Consider the following 18271-nt stretch of genomic DNA (forward strand, 5'->3'; position numbering starts at 1 on the left):
CCCCCCCAAAAAAAAAAAAAAAACCTTCAAAGAAAGAGAAAAAATTTTAACTTGAAATGTAAAGTATAAGGCTTATTTCAGTTTTACATTTTTTGGTATTAGTTAAATTAATATGGGAAATCTTATACAATTTTTAGATAAATTTTAGAAAGCATTTGGAGATATATATGAATGTATGTATGTATGTTTGTTTTTGGTGGTAGTGGTGGGGATGGAACCCAAGGCCTCACATGTGTTAGGCAAGCACTATTTTGGTAAGCTACATCTTCCCCAGACCCATCTTTTAAATTTTATTTTGAAGCAGTCTTGCTAAGTTGCTCAAGCTGCCCTTGAACTTGGTATGCTCCTGCCTGAGCTTCTGAGTAGCTGGGGTTATAGGCCTGCACCACTATACTTGGCCATTTCTCCTTGTTTAACCTCAAATTTCCCTTCCCTTTTTAAACTTCATTCCCCATTTGAAAACAAATTAGAGAAAGGAGGAAAAAAGTTTTCATACAGGTAGCTTCTAATGATCTTCTTCACCAGGCTCTTTTATAATTGTGGTAACATTTACATACCATATAATTTGTTCACTTACTAGAGTGAGCTTGTTAGATCACATGTCAGCTCACCCATTAATCTTTTGAGGAACTGCCCAGGTATGTTCCAAAGCAGTGCCACATCCCCAACAACAATGTATGACATTCCAGTTTCTTCACTTTGTCACGAAAACATGTGTTCATCTCTTGTTATAGCCCCTCTGGGGGTTGTAATTGGTATCTCATTGTACAGTGTTTATGATTTGCATTGCATCCTAATAGATAACAGTGCTGAATATCTTTTCATATGCTTCATACATAACTACTTTAGAGAAATGCCTAATCAATTTTTTGCCTGTTTCAAGACTTTTATTGTAAACATACATACCATAAATTTTATTGATGTAACCACAGTGTTGTTTTGCCATCCGTACCAGCCATTTCCACAATGTTTTCATCCACCCAAACAGAAACTGGTCCATTGTTCTCATGCTTTTGGTGCTACTTTTACGTCAACACTTATTGCTTTTAGAAGATTTGGGGAATATATCAGGAACATTCCAAGCTCATGGTGAAGAATAAAAATTTCCCAGACTTTTAATTTCCCAGACTTTGAGTTTCTGGCTTAGAAATTTAAGTTTTATTGTTCACAATGAATCTTGTCAGTTTCTCTTGAAATGGCAAGCTCACTTCAGTCGGTGCTTTTTGAGAAACCCATACACACATCCTGATTTGAAGAAGCACTGGCTTTGTGGTAGTTCTTCCATGTAGAAATGGCCTTCTGTGAAAAAGAGCAGGTAGCTTAGATGGTCCTCTTGTACAGGGTTGTTTCCCAAGACCTCCATGTAACTTTGGTAGGTAGTGTGCACATATGCACTGTGTGTGCATTTATGATTTTGATGCATAGAATACTAAAAAGATGCGTATTCAATGAAATTAGTTTTTCTTTGTTACATTTTTAAATGAAACCCCTTTTTTCCCCCCTTAATTAACACTATGAGGACTGGGGATACGGCTCAGTTGATAGAGTGCTTGCCTTGCATGCACAAGGCCCTGGGTTCAATCCCCAGCACCACACACACATAATAATAATAATAATAATAATAATAATAATAATAATTAACACAATGAATTTGTGGTAAAGAGTACAATGAGTACTACCACTAGTTCAGTCTTGTTCCCTGTCTTGGTTGATGCTAAATTGCCATCACCTTTACCCCCACCCTTTCTTGGCACCATCAGCACAGATGTCAACCTACTCCTCCGTCTATACCCAAAGGTCACAGCCACATCAGTGTTTATAGCAGCCCAATTTACAATAGCTAAACCTAGATTGTCCATCAATAGATGAATGGGTAGAGAAACTGTAGTATATATACACAATGGAATATTACTCAGCATTAAAAGAATAAAAGTATGACATTTTCAGCCAGGTGGATGGGGTTAAGAATATTATGCTAAGTGAAATAAGCCAATCCCTAAAAAACAAAGGCCAGTGTTCTCTCTGATATGTGGATGCTGATGCATAATGGTGGGGGCAGATGGGAAGAATGGGGGAACTTTGGGTTGGGCAAAGGGGAGGGGAGGGGAAATGGGACTAGGAAAGATGGTGGAATGAGAGGGACATCATTATCCTAGGTACATGTATGACTTGTACATCACGGTGTAACTGTACATCGTGTACAGCCAGAGAAATGAGAAGCTGTGCTCCGTTCGTGTACAGTGATTTACAGTGCATTCTGCTGTCATGGGTAACCAGTTGGAACAGTAAAAAGAACTGGGGAAAAATACATAGTGGGAAAGCAACTCTTTTTCTTAACAGCTGTAGTGTTGATTTCTTGGACCACATTTTGGAAACTGCTGTCCTAGTGTTTGTTGGGGTGCTGGATGGGACAGAAGTGTCATAGGTTAGCAGCATTGCCGTTACTTCTGTGTAATCAGTGTAAGAAATGGATCTGCTGATGGTCTGGTGGTGCTGTCTGCTTGGGGAAATAGGGACACCCCTGACTTGGCATCCCCTGGGATTTAGGTATTCATACAGGAGTCACCATAAAACTCCCTCTTTTATTAGTATTGAAGTTTGAGGGAGGGAAAAGAATTAAAAAGTGCTTATGTTAATTCTGTATATTAACAATAAAAAATCAATATAGGTAATAATGTATTTTTACTAAGTCACACTGAGTGAGTGGATATCAATGATGTAAACATATATCATGACAAATGAGCCTGAAAATATTCACTACAAAGAAATGAAAAAATAAAACTTGTTATTTAACAGTTTAAAGACTAGAAACCTTAATAGTCCATGGGAGCATTATTGTTGGATGCTGTGAGATTATGGTATAAATTACTTTCTGACCTGTCTTAAGTGGAGTAGTTGTACCTCCCTGCTTGCTTTTGTTTTGGGAGAGTCAAAATCAAACTTCAAATACTCAAAAAACCTAACACCCTGTTGGCTTTCTTCCAGAGTTAGTGCATTTCAAAATTCTTACATGGATTTGGGTTTTGTTTGGTCAGAGGAGTTGGGGAATTGTGTAGAATAGGATATGAGCTTGTGAGCATGTTGATCATGCTTGATGCATGCTTTTGAGCAAAGTCATTCCCAGTAATACTTTCATTTGAATTTCATTCAGTTAGTGTATTCTGGGTTTATGCTTTGCACTCCAAGAATTTTGAAGTTACATGGTGTTATATATTTTGTTTCCTGTTTTGCTTATAGGATTCAATGGTCTCAATTTAAAGGCTATTTTATTTTCAAACTGGAGAAAGTGATGGATGATTTCAGAACTTCAGCTCCTGAACCAAGAGGTCCTCCTAATCCTAATGTCGAATATATTCCCTTTGATGAAATGAAGGAAAGAATTCTGAAAATTGTCACTGGATTTAATGGGTATGCACTTAATATTATTTTAAAGGTTTCATTTTTAGCAGGACTTAATTTTTTTTTCTTCTAGTTTTGATATGTCATAATTTTATAATTGATTATATATTAGAATTCTATGTCTCTAGCAACTGATAGTAAGTAGTTGGGGATTTTTAGCTTACAGGTACTGAAAATGCTTACAGCCTTAAAGTATTTTTTAACCAATTTTTTAATGAATATTAGTTAATTAGGTATAACACAATGGAAATATTTATTTATCAGGAAATGGTTTCATGTTTTTTTCTTTACCATAGTATATTTGGAATTAAAAGTCTGTATACATAGTACAGAACTTGTGTATCATTAAGAGAAGCCACATTTTTTAAAAATGAAAAATACCAATTTATAAAGTTATTCTACTTATCAGTTTTTATTTGGTAATTTTTGAGTCCTTTCTCTTTCCTAGCAAGTAATCATTTTTAGTCTTTTGTAAAACATTAAAAACCCTGACGACACAGGCACTAACTAAAATAAAGGTGATCTTTTTAAAAATAATGCTGAGTCTCATATTCTGTCATTTTAAATTCTTTCCTTTTAGAACTTCATATTTTCAGGTTTTCCTTTATTGAGGGGAGGAAGTGTATGTTAATTTGAATTGTGCTGTATTTTGTCTGATGTGAACAAGGTGGAGTGTGGAATGACAATACTAAGTGTAATAAATTGTATTTCTGCTAACCATTAAATGATTTAGAGGTAGGTTTTATTTGAATGGTTTTGATTGTAATTTTAGATAACATAAATAGCTTGAATTACATGGAATTTTAAGTAAGAAAGTGTAATTTTTTGACTAAATGTCATGTAACTTAATTTTTTAAGTTGTAGGAATCTTGCTTTAAATGTCTGACGCTTATGCATTGACTTTGGGGCTAGCAGGTGTCATGGCTTTGTCTTTGAGGTTTGTGGTCTAGCCTTTGCCTCAGGGCTGAGACTGAGCACCCTTATGTCCTGTTGAAATTGTGTAATCATGTGTTTCCTTACCAGTTTGAATTAAAACTGTTTTTCTTAAAAGTACATATCTAGAAGAAGCCATATTCTATGTATTAGATACGTTGCATGAGATTTATTATTGAACTGTAATGTGTTCAAGATAAGAATATTTTTGAGATATTTGTAAATACAAATAAAAAGTATTTAGACATTATAGTGACTTTTCTTTTGAATAAATTGTGGCTACTATGAATAAGACGTAAAGTGAAACAAGTCAAATTATACCACAGCTTTGTGAATAGAATACTAAGTTCATTTACTTGTGATTCTGAATTAGTAATAGCAAATATCATTTTTAATACTTTAAAATGAAGTTGGATGAGATGCCGTATGTAGATTATTCAGTAATCTAAATATTTATAGTTTCTTAGTTGTAAAACAAGCAGTTCATCTACTTCAGAAAATGATTTGAACAGTCATTAAATTCCTAAGTATACTTAAACATAATTGCTTTTAAAACTTTTTTCAACTTTGAGCTGAGTATTTTGAACCTAAATTTTTTAAATTCTCTTTTTCAGGATGACAGTTTATGACTTGTTTACCCTAATCAAGTAGAAATTAAGTCTTAATCAGTAATAGGTTAAGAACTGTCACTTTATATTTACTTTGTGTTATATTAAAACATGTCTATAATTTAACTTATAAGTTAATTTTTAAAAAATACTTAAGAAACATTTGGTTCTTTTTAAACCACTTTGAGGGTGTCCTTTGTATTTGTAATAGGTTAAGTTTGAAATTACAGAAGTGGTATATGTTCATACTTTTAAATAGATCCCCAATGTCGTAGAAGTAGATACCCAAAGAAAAGAATCTAATGAAATCATGTTACATGCTAGTTGTAGTTTCCTTTTGGAAGAGTTTTGCTATCTTCTTTATAATCAGTACAACTTCTGTGTACTTAATTGAAGGGACTGCATTGTTTTCCCTCATAGCAACAAGGCCACAGTTTACTCACCCCGTCCCTGTTGGTGGTGGGCATTTATATTTTGACCTTAATGAGCAATGCTTACAGTGAACATTCTTATTCATGTCTTTTGTTGGTGAATGTCATGTACTGAATATATCTATATGATTATTGGTATTTGTGACTTATATTATAATTGTTAGATAAGATCATGTACTCAATTAAAATTTAATTTATCAGTAAAATCATGGCATTTGCAGGTGAGTAGATGGAGCTGGAGAATATAGTGCTAAGTAAAATTAGCCAATCCCCAAAAAACAAATGCTGAATGATTTTTCTGATTAAAGGATGCTAATTCATAATATGCTGCAGGGAGGGGGGGATGGGAGGATTAAATGAACTCTAGAGGGAAAAGGGGAGAGATTGGAAGGGAGGGGGCACAGGGTAGGAAAGATTGGAATGCCATGGTCATCATTACCCTAAGTACATGTATGAAGACACGAAGGATGTGACTCTACTTTGTGTACAACCATGAAGAATTATGCGCTATATGTGTAATATGAATTGTAATGCATCCTGTTGTCATATATAATAAATTAAAATTTTAGAAGTTTTTCTTAGTACTCTAAGAAACTCTAAGTACTCTAGAGTACTCTAAGTACTCTACCTCACAATGTGTTCATTTATGCTTCCATGAGTATTAAATGCAGATATTGGAATTCTGGGTATGTTTTTGTACTTGTTTCTTTGGTTGTAGGTGTAACTACCTTTTTATGTGCTAGTAGCTCTTTTATGAATTGCTCTTTCATAATCCCTTTTTTCTTTTGCTGATTCTTATTTTTAAGTTTGTTTTATTATTTTGTTTTTGCCTTTAGTTTGTAAAGGCACTATATTAAATTCTTCATAGTATTTGGCCACAAAAAGCTTATCCATTATTCAAAATTACTTTAGTACAGTGTCAGATAAAATTTTTTTCCTCTTTGCCAGTAGGTTTTCCAATTTCCTGTTTGCTGGTGTGGTAGGTTCCTGGAGGAAGGGGCTAGCACCTTCCAGGGGAGGCCTGGGAGAGTGAGTACCCAAGCTTAGTCCTTACTCAACAGATAGGTATAGGAAGGAAGGGTTCTGTTTGTATTTGGTTTTATAGGACATTGAATAATTATACAAACAAATGCTTAAGTTCTTTTAATTTTAAAGTCATTGTTTTGTCCTTTTAAAATACTTTTGAAACTGGGTGTGGTGATGCAAGTGTATAATCCTAGCAGCTTGGGAAGCAGGAGGATCAAAGCCAGTCTCAGCAAAGGCGAGGCGCTAAGCTACTCAGTGAGGCTAAATAAAATACAAAATAGGGCTGGGGATGTGGGTCAGTCAGTGGTCGAGTGCCCCTGGGTTCAATCCCCAGTCGCCCCTCCTCCAATTACTTTTGAACTTTGAAATATTATAGGAAAAGATGGATTATAGCTACTCCCCAGAACTGAAGTTACTGCTTTTTAGGCAAGAAACACCAAAAATTAAAATAAACAAAATGAACATTTTTACTGGAATGGTCAGTTACAAGATCTTTTTTTTTTTTTTTTTTTTTTTAATATTTATTTATTAGTTTTCGGCAGACACAACATCTTTGTTGGTATGTGGTACTGAGGATCGAACCCGGGCCGCACGCATGCCAGGCGAGCGCGCTACCGCTTGAGCCACATCCCCAGCCCCAGTTACAAGATCTTTATTGCCTCTTTTTGCCCTCTGCTTGGAGCAATGAGGAGGAAGAGAGGGCACATTGACTCAGACCAAGGCCACGCCCCCTGAAACTCTTCCCCTCAGACATCATGTGTATAATTTAGGAACTAACTGCTGGTAGCTAATCGTTCAGAAAGGGGTTTTGAAGGGTAGAGAAAGTAACTCACAGTCCTGGCAGTTAAACCATCTTCAAGTTATTTGGAAGGGAGAATGATGAATGTGAGTTAACCTGTTAAATCCTGCTCTCAGTTGACACTGGTCTTTCAGCTGTGATCTTTCTAAAATGTTTCACCTGAGTGGCAAACAGAAATGGTGTCGCTGTGTGTTTAGGAGAGTGTGGGAAAGTTGCCCAGCGTGTGTGTCCAGTTGACTTCCAGATTTCTTTTCTAGTTATTCTAATGTTCATGATCAGCCAGAGTTGACTTGGCGCTGAACATCATTTCCATGATTGAGTGTCTTGAAAGTTTCTGTGCCCAAGAGGTGCCACTTTGAACTTTTAAAAGAACAGGGCTGAGGCTAGAGCTCAGTTGGTAGAGTGCTTGCCTCGCTTTCACAAGGCCCTGCCTGCGTTTAGTCCCCAGCGTGTGTCTATCTGTCTCTCTTTCTCTCTCTCTCTCTCTCTCTCTCTCTCACACACACACACACACACACACACACTTGATTTTCATACTTTATGAATTACAGATTTAAAACATAGTTTTTCTGAGTTTTGTATGTTTGTCTTGGAGTCAGCTGTGGTTTTCTCAGCGACTGAGAGAATGGTCCTTAGCCTTTCATTCCTTTGTTTTCTGACTGCTTTGACTCATTTCTTTCTTGTGTAATTGGTTAAGAATTGGCATTATCTAGCATCCATTCCTCCTTTCTTGATGTGTGGTACTCTTCTCTAGTAGTTACTTTCTTGAAGGGCTGGGACTGGACTTAGGCTCTGGTGCCTGCTGACAAGCGCACTACCACTGAACTACACAGCCCCAGCCCATCTAATAAAATTCTCAAAATTGAAAAGCAGGAACTAGCAGAAAACTAATTAACTTTTATTTATATTTAATCCAAATGAAACAACAATTTAGACTATTGCAGGCATTCTTGAGAGATGGTTCACGTGATTAAAAACTTGGACAGTACCATAGATTAGTTTTGGGGCATGGAATGATGCAGTTGATTTGCAACATTGGGATTGCTTCCAAATTATTGACAAAATCCTAGCCTTCATTTTCTTACATCTTTTATACTTGTCCTTTCATGATGACATTTAAGTGAGTCTCAGAATTCTTGACATTTGGTTTGAGTTGTAAAATACTTGTGTATGAATGTGTGTGTGTGTGTGTGTGTGTTCATGTTCTGTACCTTGGTACAGAAAGAGCATATTGTTCCAAGTAGAGATAGCATTAAAGGGTTCCAAGCTTTCTGACTTTTGTGACTTAAGAATAAACACAACTGTAAACCTATGAAGCTTTTTTTAAAAAATATTTTAGTAATTGTTGATGGACTTTTATTTATTTATATGTGGTGCTGAGAATCGAACCCAGTGCCTTACACATGCTGGGCAAGTGTTCTACCACTGAGCCACAACCCCAGCCCCCTAATAGGGGGCTTCATAAGCTTTTGATAACAGAGATATTTGAGTTAGTTTCTACTTGAATAGTTAAGTTCCAATGTTAGACTAGTCAGAATATGTTTGTAGATTTTTACTCTGATAACATCTGTTATATTTTATGTTCCTTTATTTTTATTTTTTTTTTGTGAGTAAAGTTGCACCAAAAGTTTGCCTGATTTATCTTAGATCCCGAATGAGATGTGCATTTTCCTTTTTCTTCTTTCCAGTTGAATTCCTTGATATATAATCAGATAATTTACATATTTTTATAGTAAGTAATAAAAACATCAAACAGCTTAAGATAAATTTAGTCAAATTATATTCTCAGGTTAAAATTTAACAAGGAATGATATGTTTAAGGGTGTTTAGCCTCATTGTTTAAAATTTATCTTTTCCTGGTCTTTATTACATGTTTTGTTTTATAGTACTAAGGCATCAAACCCAAGAGCTTTGCCCTTGCTACACAAGCTCTCTACCCCTGAGGTACATCCCATCCCCTAGAATTTCTCTTTGAAAAACAGCACTGAGGTGCTACTTCATGCTTAGGTATGGTTCTCTGATGTTTAATAGCTTTGTGGAGTGAGCATTTCCAAAGCTTTTAGATATATGAGGCTTGGGTCTGTGTATTTATTAAATAAATGGGGACAATGAATTCAAATGAAAATATATAACTAATATAAAAAGCATGGTCTTGTTTCGTAATGGTAGTTGCTTTTCTTGAAATTATAAAACAGTTCTGCTTTGGGCTTTATTCTTCCCCAGTTGGTCTTTGGAGAATTTGTGCCTTCCTCCAGTCTTCATTAGATGTGGATGGGATCAGGGTTATGATAGGACCAAGATTTATTTACTGAGCACGTTCTAAGATATTTTAGGCATTGTTAAATGACTTGCATATGTCATGTCATACTTGGGCCTCATGATCATTACATAACAGCACTTAGTAGTCCCTGTTTCCCAGAAGAACACGAACACTTAGAGGTAAATTCACCTTGGGCTGGCGGGTTATTGTTTGTTTTTAAACCTACTTTATACTTTGTATGTTGAAAGTGAATGGTTTTCCTATAGCAGTTTTGAGTAATGCCATTTGAGAACTCATTTTATAGCTCAACAGTTTTCCTATAGCAGTTCTGAGTAACGCCATTTGAGAACTCATTTCTTCTTGGATCCTTTACTTAATGACTTAAAAAAAAAGTTTTATTGACTTATATAGGTATGTATGCATATATATATATAATATATATACACACACACATATAAAATAAGAATATAAGTTGAAATGTTAGCTAGTCATGCAAATTTTTCAGATTCATACACACCCAGTTTTTCATCTTCCTATTAGCAGATAAGCCAATATATCATTGCAGAAGAAATTGACTAGATTTCATTTTAAATAACCCTAAGTATTTTCTTTGAAGTAAGTTACTTTACACCTTTGCTAGTGAACGTCCTTTCCTGTCCACTCCCATTCTAGCTTCTGCTTCATACTTTATTGAGGGGGAGTGGCATGCATGTTTTCAGATAGCACCCAACCCAATTTTTGCTCTTTATTTTTCTGAACTCATGTGTCTTTTTAACTAGTGGTTTTTATTAGGAGAAGACTTAGCATTTCCATATGCTTTCTACTGCAAGTCAGAGAAAACGCACCTTTCATACGGCCATGGTGTATGTGCATTTTTACATCTTTTAATGGCCTGCCTTGGATTAACTGTTCCCAGGTTTGTGCATGTTCTCCTGGCATGCAGTTTATTCCATAGCAGTGTGTATGAACTTGATTAGCTATTATCATCATCAGTCTGATTACTTAAATGTTCTGCTGAAGAGCCCGTGTGGTGTTTCTGATTTGTAGTGGCCTTTATATTTATAGGATACATTAAAAAGTACAAACTGTATGTAACATGAGACTTCAGTGCATTTTGTTTTAATATTCCTAGGGCTGAAATATTTATAAGAAATGTGAGTTTGTGTCCAGCCAGTCTGGGTGAGGAAGAGTACTGCTTGGTGTGCCAGTGCCATCTTTTGGAAACTGGGTGAAGCAGTACCAGCCCACTTGATCACAGGCTGCTGCTGCCACCATGGCATATACACGCAGACTTCCATGAGCAGGGTTGGCCTCGACTTTACACACATTCATCAACAGAAATAGCCCAAACTGTAAATTTTAAACAGGAAGTTTAAAAGGACTCAAATGGTAAAGTTAATTTTTATTTAAGAGAAAATACCTCAGGAAAGAATGGGAATATGGTATAGGAAAGAATTTTAGTTGGATAATATTAAATTATGTGTTGGTTAAGTACCAACCAAAGCTCCATTTGGTGCTATTCTTCATATTTCAAATAATATATAAACCCTCTTCATTATAATATTACTGTAAATAGTGAGAATAGCTTAGGTGTGGTGTTACATGTATTTAAAGTTTTAAGAGCAGTGATACAGAAGAGGGGCCAATGAACAGGTATATACCTCTAATACTTGGAAATTCTGATAGTGCCTTTCGTCTACAGATAAATTTCTTATTGATGATAGTAATATTTATTACGAGGGCCGTCCTTAGGCTTTTAGCCGAATGAGTACAAGAAGGGACAGACAATTGAGGAACTGATGTTTGTTTTTATATGCAGCTTGGGGAAAATGCTTAAAATTTTTTTATTGGTGTTGTTGCTTTTTGTATTAACTATAGATTTGTAATTGTAGTTTGTATTGATAGGAATGAACCAAAAAAGATGTGAAAAGTTACTGATTGGTTCTTAGTAAGGCTGTTGGTGTTCTTTGTACTTCTCCATTTTAAAAGATTCTTTAGTGTACTTAACACTGAGTAGATTTGCAAAAGAGATTTCAGAATATTGTCAGAAACTCTGAGAAATTTCTTCTACCAGTGACAAGTGAATTTAATGTTAATAATACCAATTATTAATATTAATAAATTAATACTAAATATTGTTACATTTCTGTATTTCTAGTTGCTTCTAGATATTTTTGATATCAGGAAAATAGTTAATCTTTTACTTTGTACCCTTTCCTCTGGCTCAGGTTTGAATGCTAATTGAGTGAAAAGACTGATTCTTGGACTTAACCTGATAACTGATACATTGTTTTCTTGTGAATAACATTTTTCAAAATTTATTATAAATTAAATATACAGAGAACATAAAAAATGATGCTAAGGATATGAGAACCGAGTATAGTTTATGCAGTTAGAAAATAAACACTTTTATTTTTTAAATATATGTGGTACGGTGAAAAAGATGTAGGACTGGACATGAGGGCAGCTAGATTTGAGTCCTACCATTACTTCTCACTAGCTGCTTTACCTTGATGGGGAATCCTTGGTCAAACTGCCTGGGAGAAGTAAATGACATCGTGAATGTTGATTATTCATTTGACGCTTTTGTTGTTTTTTTTCCCCCAAAGAGAATGAATAGATGTGTATGGCAAATACTGAAGTCCAGAGATGTGTGTTTGTACTTTATAGCCCTATCTGTCATTTTTTGTCCTCACCATTCTGCTGTTCAGTTGTAATTCTGATGAATACTGGAAGTAAATGTGAGCTCAAACTTGATATTTATAAAATGATTCTGGCTCCATGTTATGTCAGTTTTGTATTTGCTGTGATCAAGTGAAAAATGTATTGTGAAAGCATTTAGTGGTTAACTGTGGTTCTTAACAAAATCCTGAGGATGTTTGTGTATACTTTAAGCGATTAAACGTGTAGGAAAAATTTATATAAGCTTGTAACATTGAGCAGAATCATATTTAAAATACTTTTTCATTGGAATGATGTGTTTTATTAGTCTGTCTAGTATTAAATCATTGATACTTTTTTCAAACTTCGTATGCAGGGGAATGAGGAAAAGTTTCTGTATGTAAATGCATTGTAACTTGATTTTGTATTACCTCTCACCTTAAAGTATAGAACAGGTGTGCTTATTGTTTACTTATAGATGACTCATCCTTTCATTTCCCTTTGTAGCTTAACATGAGTGACTCAAAGTTTTAGCTACCAAAATAAGTATCCTTGTTTTCTTGGTAACTGATGACCTCAATCTATAAAATTATATTCTTTTGCAGTATCCCTTTTACTATTCAGCGACTATGTGAATTGCTAACAGATCCAAGGAGAAACTATACAGGAACAGACAAATTTCTCAGAGGAGTAGAAAAGGTATTTATTTTAATTATGGGAATTATGTTAAACTGAAGCCTAATAGATTTCAGAAAAGAACATTGGGTAAGATCTTTTTCAGGCACCTTTTCTTCAGAGTTTTCTAGTCTATCTTGAGTTTTTTCCAATTTTTTTTTTTCCAAATGATATTCTGTGTTTGGGAAAAGATCTATGGGAAGGGGCAGAGGAGGACCTGAAGTGCTGATTTTTTAGGAATGGAAAGAGCAGCTTATTATCTTAGATATCCATTATATGTATTAACATATTAATGTTCTGAAAAGCTCCACAGATGATATGTAACTTTTTGGAGGCAGGTAGGTATCAAAGATTGAACTAGGGGTCACTTGATTACTGAGCCACATCCCCAGCCCTGTTTTATATTTTATTAGAGACAGGGTCTCACTGAGTTGCTTAGCACCTCACTAAGTTGCTGGGGCTGGCTTTGAACTCAAAATCCTCCTAAATCAGCTTCCCAAACTGCTGGGATTACAGGTGTGCACCACTGCTTCCAGCTGGAGATTAGGTATTTAGCTTTTCTCCATTTGCTATGATGTTGGCTTTTGGTTTGTCACAAATGACCTTTAAGATGTTGAGGTGGCTTTGAACTCAAGATCCCCTTGCCTCAGCCCCCCAAGCCATTGGGATTACAGATGTACGCCACCGCGTCCCACTCTTAATATATAACTTTAATGTTAGAGTACTCTGTTTCACAACTTGTAGAATTGTAATTTGGTGGTAGAAATCTTTGAAAGTAAGTATTGAGTAGAGAGAGGGGCAGAATCAATGTATTTGACCCTGGAAATCGTAATCCAGAACCAGTATAGTGGCTTGTAATAGTTCTTAGGACCTTTATTGAGCTAATGTTTTGTGGAACCTTTACGCCCTCAATTGAGTAAGATTCCCAAACGGCAGGAAACCACAGTGGTTCATAAGTACTTATTTTTCCAACTCAAGGGCCTTTAGTAATTACATTTTTAGATTTCTGAATGAAGAGACAGGATGTCACAGTAATCTTACGGGGTGGGTGGTGCCCTGCCTTCACATTAAGGCTGCAGTAGTTCATAATTGTGTGACCTTGGGCGAGTTACTTCACTTTCTTGGTTTTCTCCTTTGTGATATTTGGATTATAGGGCTGAGAAGCACTTACTCTTTTAAGCATATTGCCCAAAAAAGAGAGGTTCAGGTTTCTTTCCTTGGGATATATTGATGGCTGGGTGTGGTGGCTCATGTGTATGATTCCAGCAAATTGGCAGTTGAGGCAGAAGGATCTCAAGTTCCAGGCCAGCCTTAGCAACTTAGTGTCACTCTGGCTCGAAGTAAAAAAAAAAAAAAAAAATATATATATATATATATATATATATATATGTGTGTGTGTGTATATATATATGTATATATATATATGTATATATGTATATATGGACTGGGGGTGTAGTTCAGTGGTTAGTTGACCTTGGGTTCCATCCTCGGGACCATAAAAGTAAGTACAAAAAAAAAAAAAACAGCAATGAAAAAAAGTGACTCTGGATTGGGTATTGCTTTATGAGGAAAGTCATTACACGTGCCCTAAGTAGGTGGCTCGAGTGTCTTCAGAAGAGAGCAAGACTAGTTTCTTATCAGTTTTCATTTTTAACCATTTATTGTCTTTTATTAGCAAACTGGAATTATTGGAAACAGCCCACTAAGAGTGATTTTGAGAAGTTAGAAACAAATTATTAAACCTTTATATTGTATTTCTTCTCTCATTAAATCAACAATTTTTGTTATTGCAGAATGTGATGGTTGTTAGCTGTGTTTATCCTTCTTCAGAGTAAGTATAGTTTTTTTTCTAATTTTAATGTTATTTATTATGTTTTAATACATAATTAAAATACTGACTTTTTTTATTATGAACCTCTCACCCAGTCCCCAGAGTAGACTGTGACCAATAATATTACGTATGTGTGTTACGAGTAAAGAGATGGGCGGTCTTCTGTGATTCTCATATTGCTGATGTTAGGTGGTGTCCTGGCACCAGAGCCCCTTGATGCCCTTGTAGGGCATGACTCCTAGGTTTGAAGCAGACACTGGATGGCATTCCTCTTCAGGTGAAGAAGAATTTGTTGTTGTTGCCATTCATACCCTGAAGCAAAGACTTGGTTTAGGGTACATTTCCTCAACCTTGGCATTACTGAGCTTGGGACCAGATAGTTTTAGTTATACATAGGTGTCCTGAGAACTGCAGGTTTAAGTATCTCTGGTCTCTGTCCACTGAGGCCAGAAGTGTCCATGCTTCCCACACCAACACCTGTGGTGGTGGGGGAGGGTGGCCCCCACTGAGGACCATTGGTTCGACCTCAGCTGCTTCTGCTTTCTTGGGTGGCAACTGTGTGAAGTCTCCTTCACTGTTAGCAGGATCCCTGCATTCATCAGTGTGTGTTTATATTGGTTCCCACAGAAGTCTGGGTGTGTGGCAGTTAAAAACCTACAAGACCTTTCAGACCCAGAGTTCTTATAAAAAAATTTTTTTTTCTTGTAGGAAAAACAATTCAAATAGTTTAAATCGAATGAATGGTGTTATGTTCCCTGGAAATTCACCAAGCTACACTGATAGGTGAGACTAGCAATTTTTATATACTTGAGCTTGCATTTTCCTGAATTTGAATAGCAGACTCTGTGTACTTTTTAAAATTGGATGTTTTATGGAGGATATAGGATGTGCTTCACTGAATTTGTTAAAGCAGAAACTTATGTGATGTGTTCTTATGAATGTCCTTTGGGAGGGGGATGGCTTTTTACAAAAGGGGGAAATGATGGTGGTGTGTCTTACAGGTCTAATATAAATGGGCCTGGAACACCCCGGCCACTGAATCGACCAAAGGTGTCTTTATCCGCCCCCTTGACAACCAACGGTTTGCCTGAGAGCAGTGACAGCAAAGAGTCAAACTCACCACATAATGAAGAAAGAAACCACAGGTTTGTGTGTGTTCTATGTTTAAAAACAGATGGTTGTTTTCACCAGACATTAACGTTTATTGATGGTTTTCAGGACCCAGTTACCATTCACAGTGTACAGTCGGCTTTTCCCACCTGTGGGCTCCACATTTGTGGATCCAGCCAACCAAGGATCAAGACTATTTGGGAGGGCTGGGGTTGTGGCTCAGAGGAAGAGTACTTGCCTAGCATGTGTGGGGCACTGGGTTCGATCCTCAGCACCACATAAAAATAAAGGTATTGTGGCCACCTTCAACTAAAAAATAAAAATATTTTTAAAAAGAATATTTGGGAAATTAAAACAGTATGTCAGTAGTAAGCATGTGTAGACTCTCTCCCCTTCCTGTTCTCTAGACAGTAGAGCAGAACACGTGTTACCTGGACTCGCACTGTGTCAGAGTTGCGAGTGACTGGAGCTGTCGGGAGCCCTGGGAGGACATGTGTGGTGCTGTGCAGACAGGTGTGCCTTGTTGAGCCAGGGCTCCGCAGACACCGAGGGCAGGCAGGGTTGCAGTTTTGTGGTAGGATCTTTGGCTCTCTTTAACACAGCGTAAGGTAGACAAAAGACTTATTAAAACAGCTGATTTGGGAGAGATTATCGCATGTAGGTTCTGTCCCAAGAAAGTCAAAGTAGTCATGATACAGGTTTTGTCTTTTTTTCAAAAGTTACTTGAGAAAAGAAATTGAAATTCTGAGTAGTTTCTTAGTATAGGTTATGAAATGGAACTTTTTATTTTACTTCAGAGTTTCTCTGTCACATTAAGGGAAAAAGAAGACTAAGTGAGAGGACTTGAGTGTGTAAATCTGGGGGACCTCTAGTTTCAGTGTAACGGTGTTTAACTTACTGGGAAATGCCCAGAAAAGTGGCACTAACTTGGTGACTTGGCACTAATGAGAAACATTCATGGAACAGTTTAGGTTGCGTTGAAATTATTCTCTGATGTTTTTCTTCAAACAGATATGACAGTGTAACTTTGGCACTAAAATACAATTTAAAAGAATGTAGAAGTTGAGGAAAATAGTATTAATGACACTTTAAAACAACATTTTCAGTGACTCTGCAGCATCTGAATCAGAAGGGTCTTCAGTGAGTCCTATAAAAAACAAACATTCAGATGACGACGCCGTGGAGGCTGAAGGGCACGAGGCCAAAAGACTCAGGTTTGACAGAGACGGGGAAGTCAGAGAGAAGGCCAGTCAGACCACGTCCAGTGAGGGGGCCTCGGTCCTGGCGGAGGACGCAGAGGCACCATCATCATCTCAGGACAAGGACAAAGAAAGTAGTTGTACCCAGCAGCACTGCACAGAAGAGGAGGAGGAGGAGGAGGAGGAAGAAGAAGGTATTTAGAGACATCTGTAGAAGGGTGTGCTTTCTTGTTTTTCTGAAAGAATTTAACATAATGGAACTCCTTACAGTGCTGATGTTGGCCCCTGTGTGTACTTGCTGCTGAGTTTGAGGGGAAATTATTTGACTGTAGAATATCAGAATTCATGACACGTGACTGTGGAGGTATTTTGAAAATACATTTAACTACAACAACATTTGCTTATTTTTAGAGTCTTTTATGACATCGAGAGAAATAATCCCAGAAAGAAAAAATCAAGAAAAAGAACCTGATGATGCCTTAACTGTGAACGAGGAGACCCCTGAGGAGAAGAGTCAGGTGGAGGAATCGGCTGTGTCTCGAGCTGAGAAGGATTTACATTCTGAAGGGAGTGACACCCCGGGCCCTGTAAGTAGTGGTTCTGACTGCCACCAGACAGAAGAATCAGTAGGATCCAGTTCCAGTAAAACTGGAGAGGTTCTCTCAGAATCCTCCATGGAAAATGACGAGGACGCCACCGAAGTCCCCGAGGAACCAATGGAGCAAGACTGACTACTTCACCACATTTAGATGCCGTGTTTTACATACAGTTCTGGTTTTACACTGTATAAAACTTTTATGTAATAAAGTGGACCTTTAGTTTTACAAGAGAAAGAGAAGCAGGTTGTTAAAGTACTTTAAAAAGTACTTTAAGTGTGAATCCTGAAAGAGTTGTGCATGTAAGAACTGTGAATAGCAGCTCCTCTGGGTCCTGCTTACCGCTATCTATTTTTTTTTTGTTTTGTTTTTGGGGATTTTGTTGTTGTTGTTTTTGCCCTTTTTTTTTCCCTCTTTCCTTTTTTCTTTTCTTTTTTTTTGGGGGGCGGGGGGTGTCTGGTCAAATCAGTGGTTTGTGTATAGATTTTTTTTTTTTTTTGAATTTAGAAGTTTTTAAACTGGAACATTATAATTACAATTTTGGAAACCTTTCAAGATTATCACATTTAGTTTATACATGTGCAAGAAAGCTTTATGTCTTGTCTCTTTCTGACAGCTGTAGCAGATTTCATATTTTGGTCATAGTTTCAACATTTTAACATGTGAATTATAGGGTTTCATGCTGGTTTCCAGGTTTTATTGGTTGACTATGTACAATGGAACTTTAAGTCATATATATATAT

The 18271-nt window shown here is 36.5% G+C and overlaps 1 protein-coding gene across 1 annotated transcript in view; it reads left to right on the forward strand.

Annotated features, from left to right (window-relative positions):
- Positions 1–17950, forward strand: part of Ppp4r2 (protein phosphatase 4 regulatory subunit 2) — a 23287-nt gene extending 5337 nt beyond the window's left edge. Inside the window, exons 2-8 of the mRNA XM_048787012.1 lie at positions 3238–3408; positions 12723–12816; positions 14586–14623; positions 15332–15406; positions 15625–15768; positions 16840–17126; positions 17344–17950. Coding sequence (XP_048642969.1) covers positions 3238–3408; positions 12723–12816; positions 14586–14623; positions 15332–15406; positions 15625–15768; positions 16840–17126; positions 17344–17663 — 1129 coding nt within the window. The 3' untranslated portion in view covers positions 17664–17950. The remainder of the gene's footprint in view (positions 1–3237; positions 3409–12722; positions 12817–14585; positions 14624–15331; positions 15407–15624; positions 15769–16839; positions 17127–17343) is intronic.
- The last annotated feature ends 321 nt before the right edge of the window (positions 17951–18271 follow it).

The sequence above is a fragment of the Marmota marmota genome, unplaced genomic scaffold, assembly GCF_001458135.2.
Source record: "Marmota marmota marmota unplaced genomic scaffold, marMar, whole genome shotgun sequence".
Classification (NCBI taxonomy): Eukaryota; Metazoa; Chordata; class Mammalia; order Rodentia; family Sciuridae; genus Marmota; species Marmota marmota.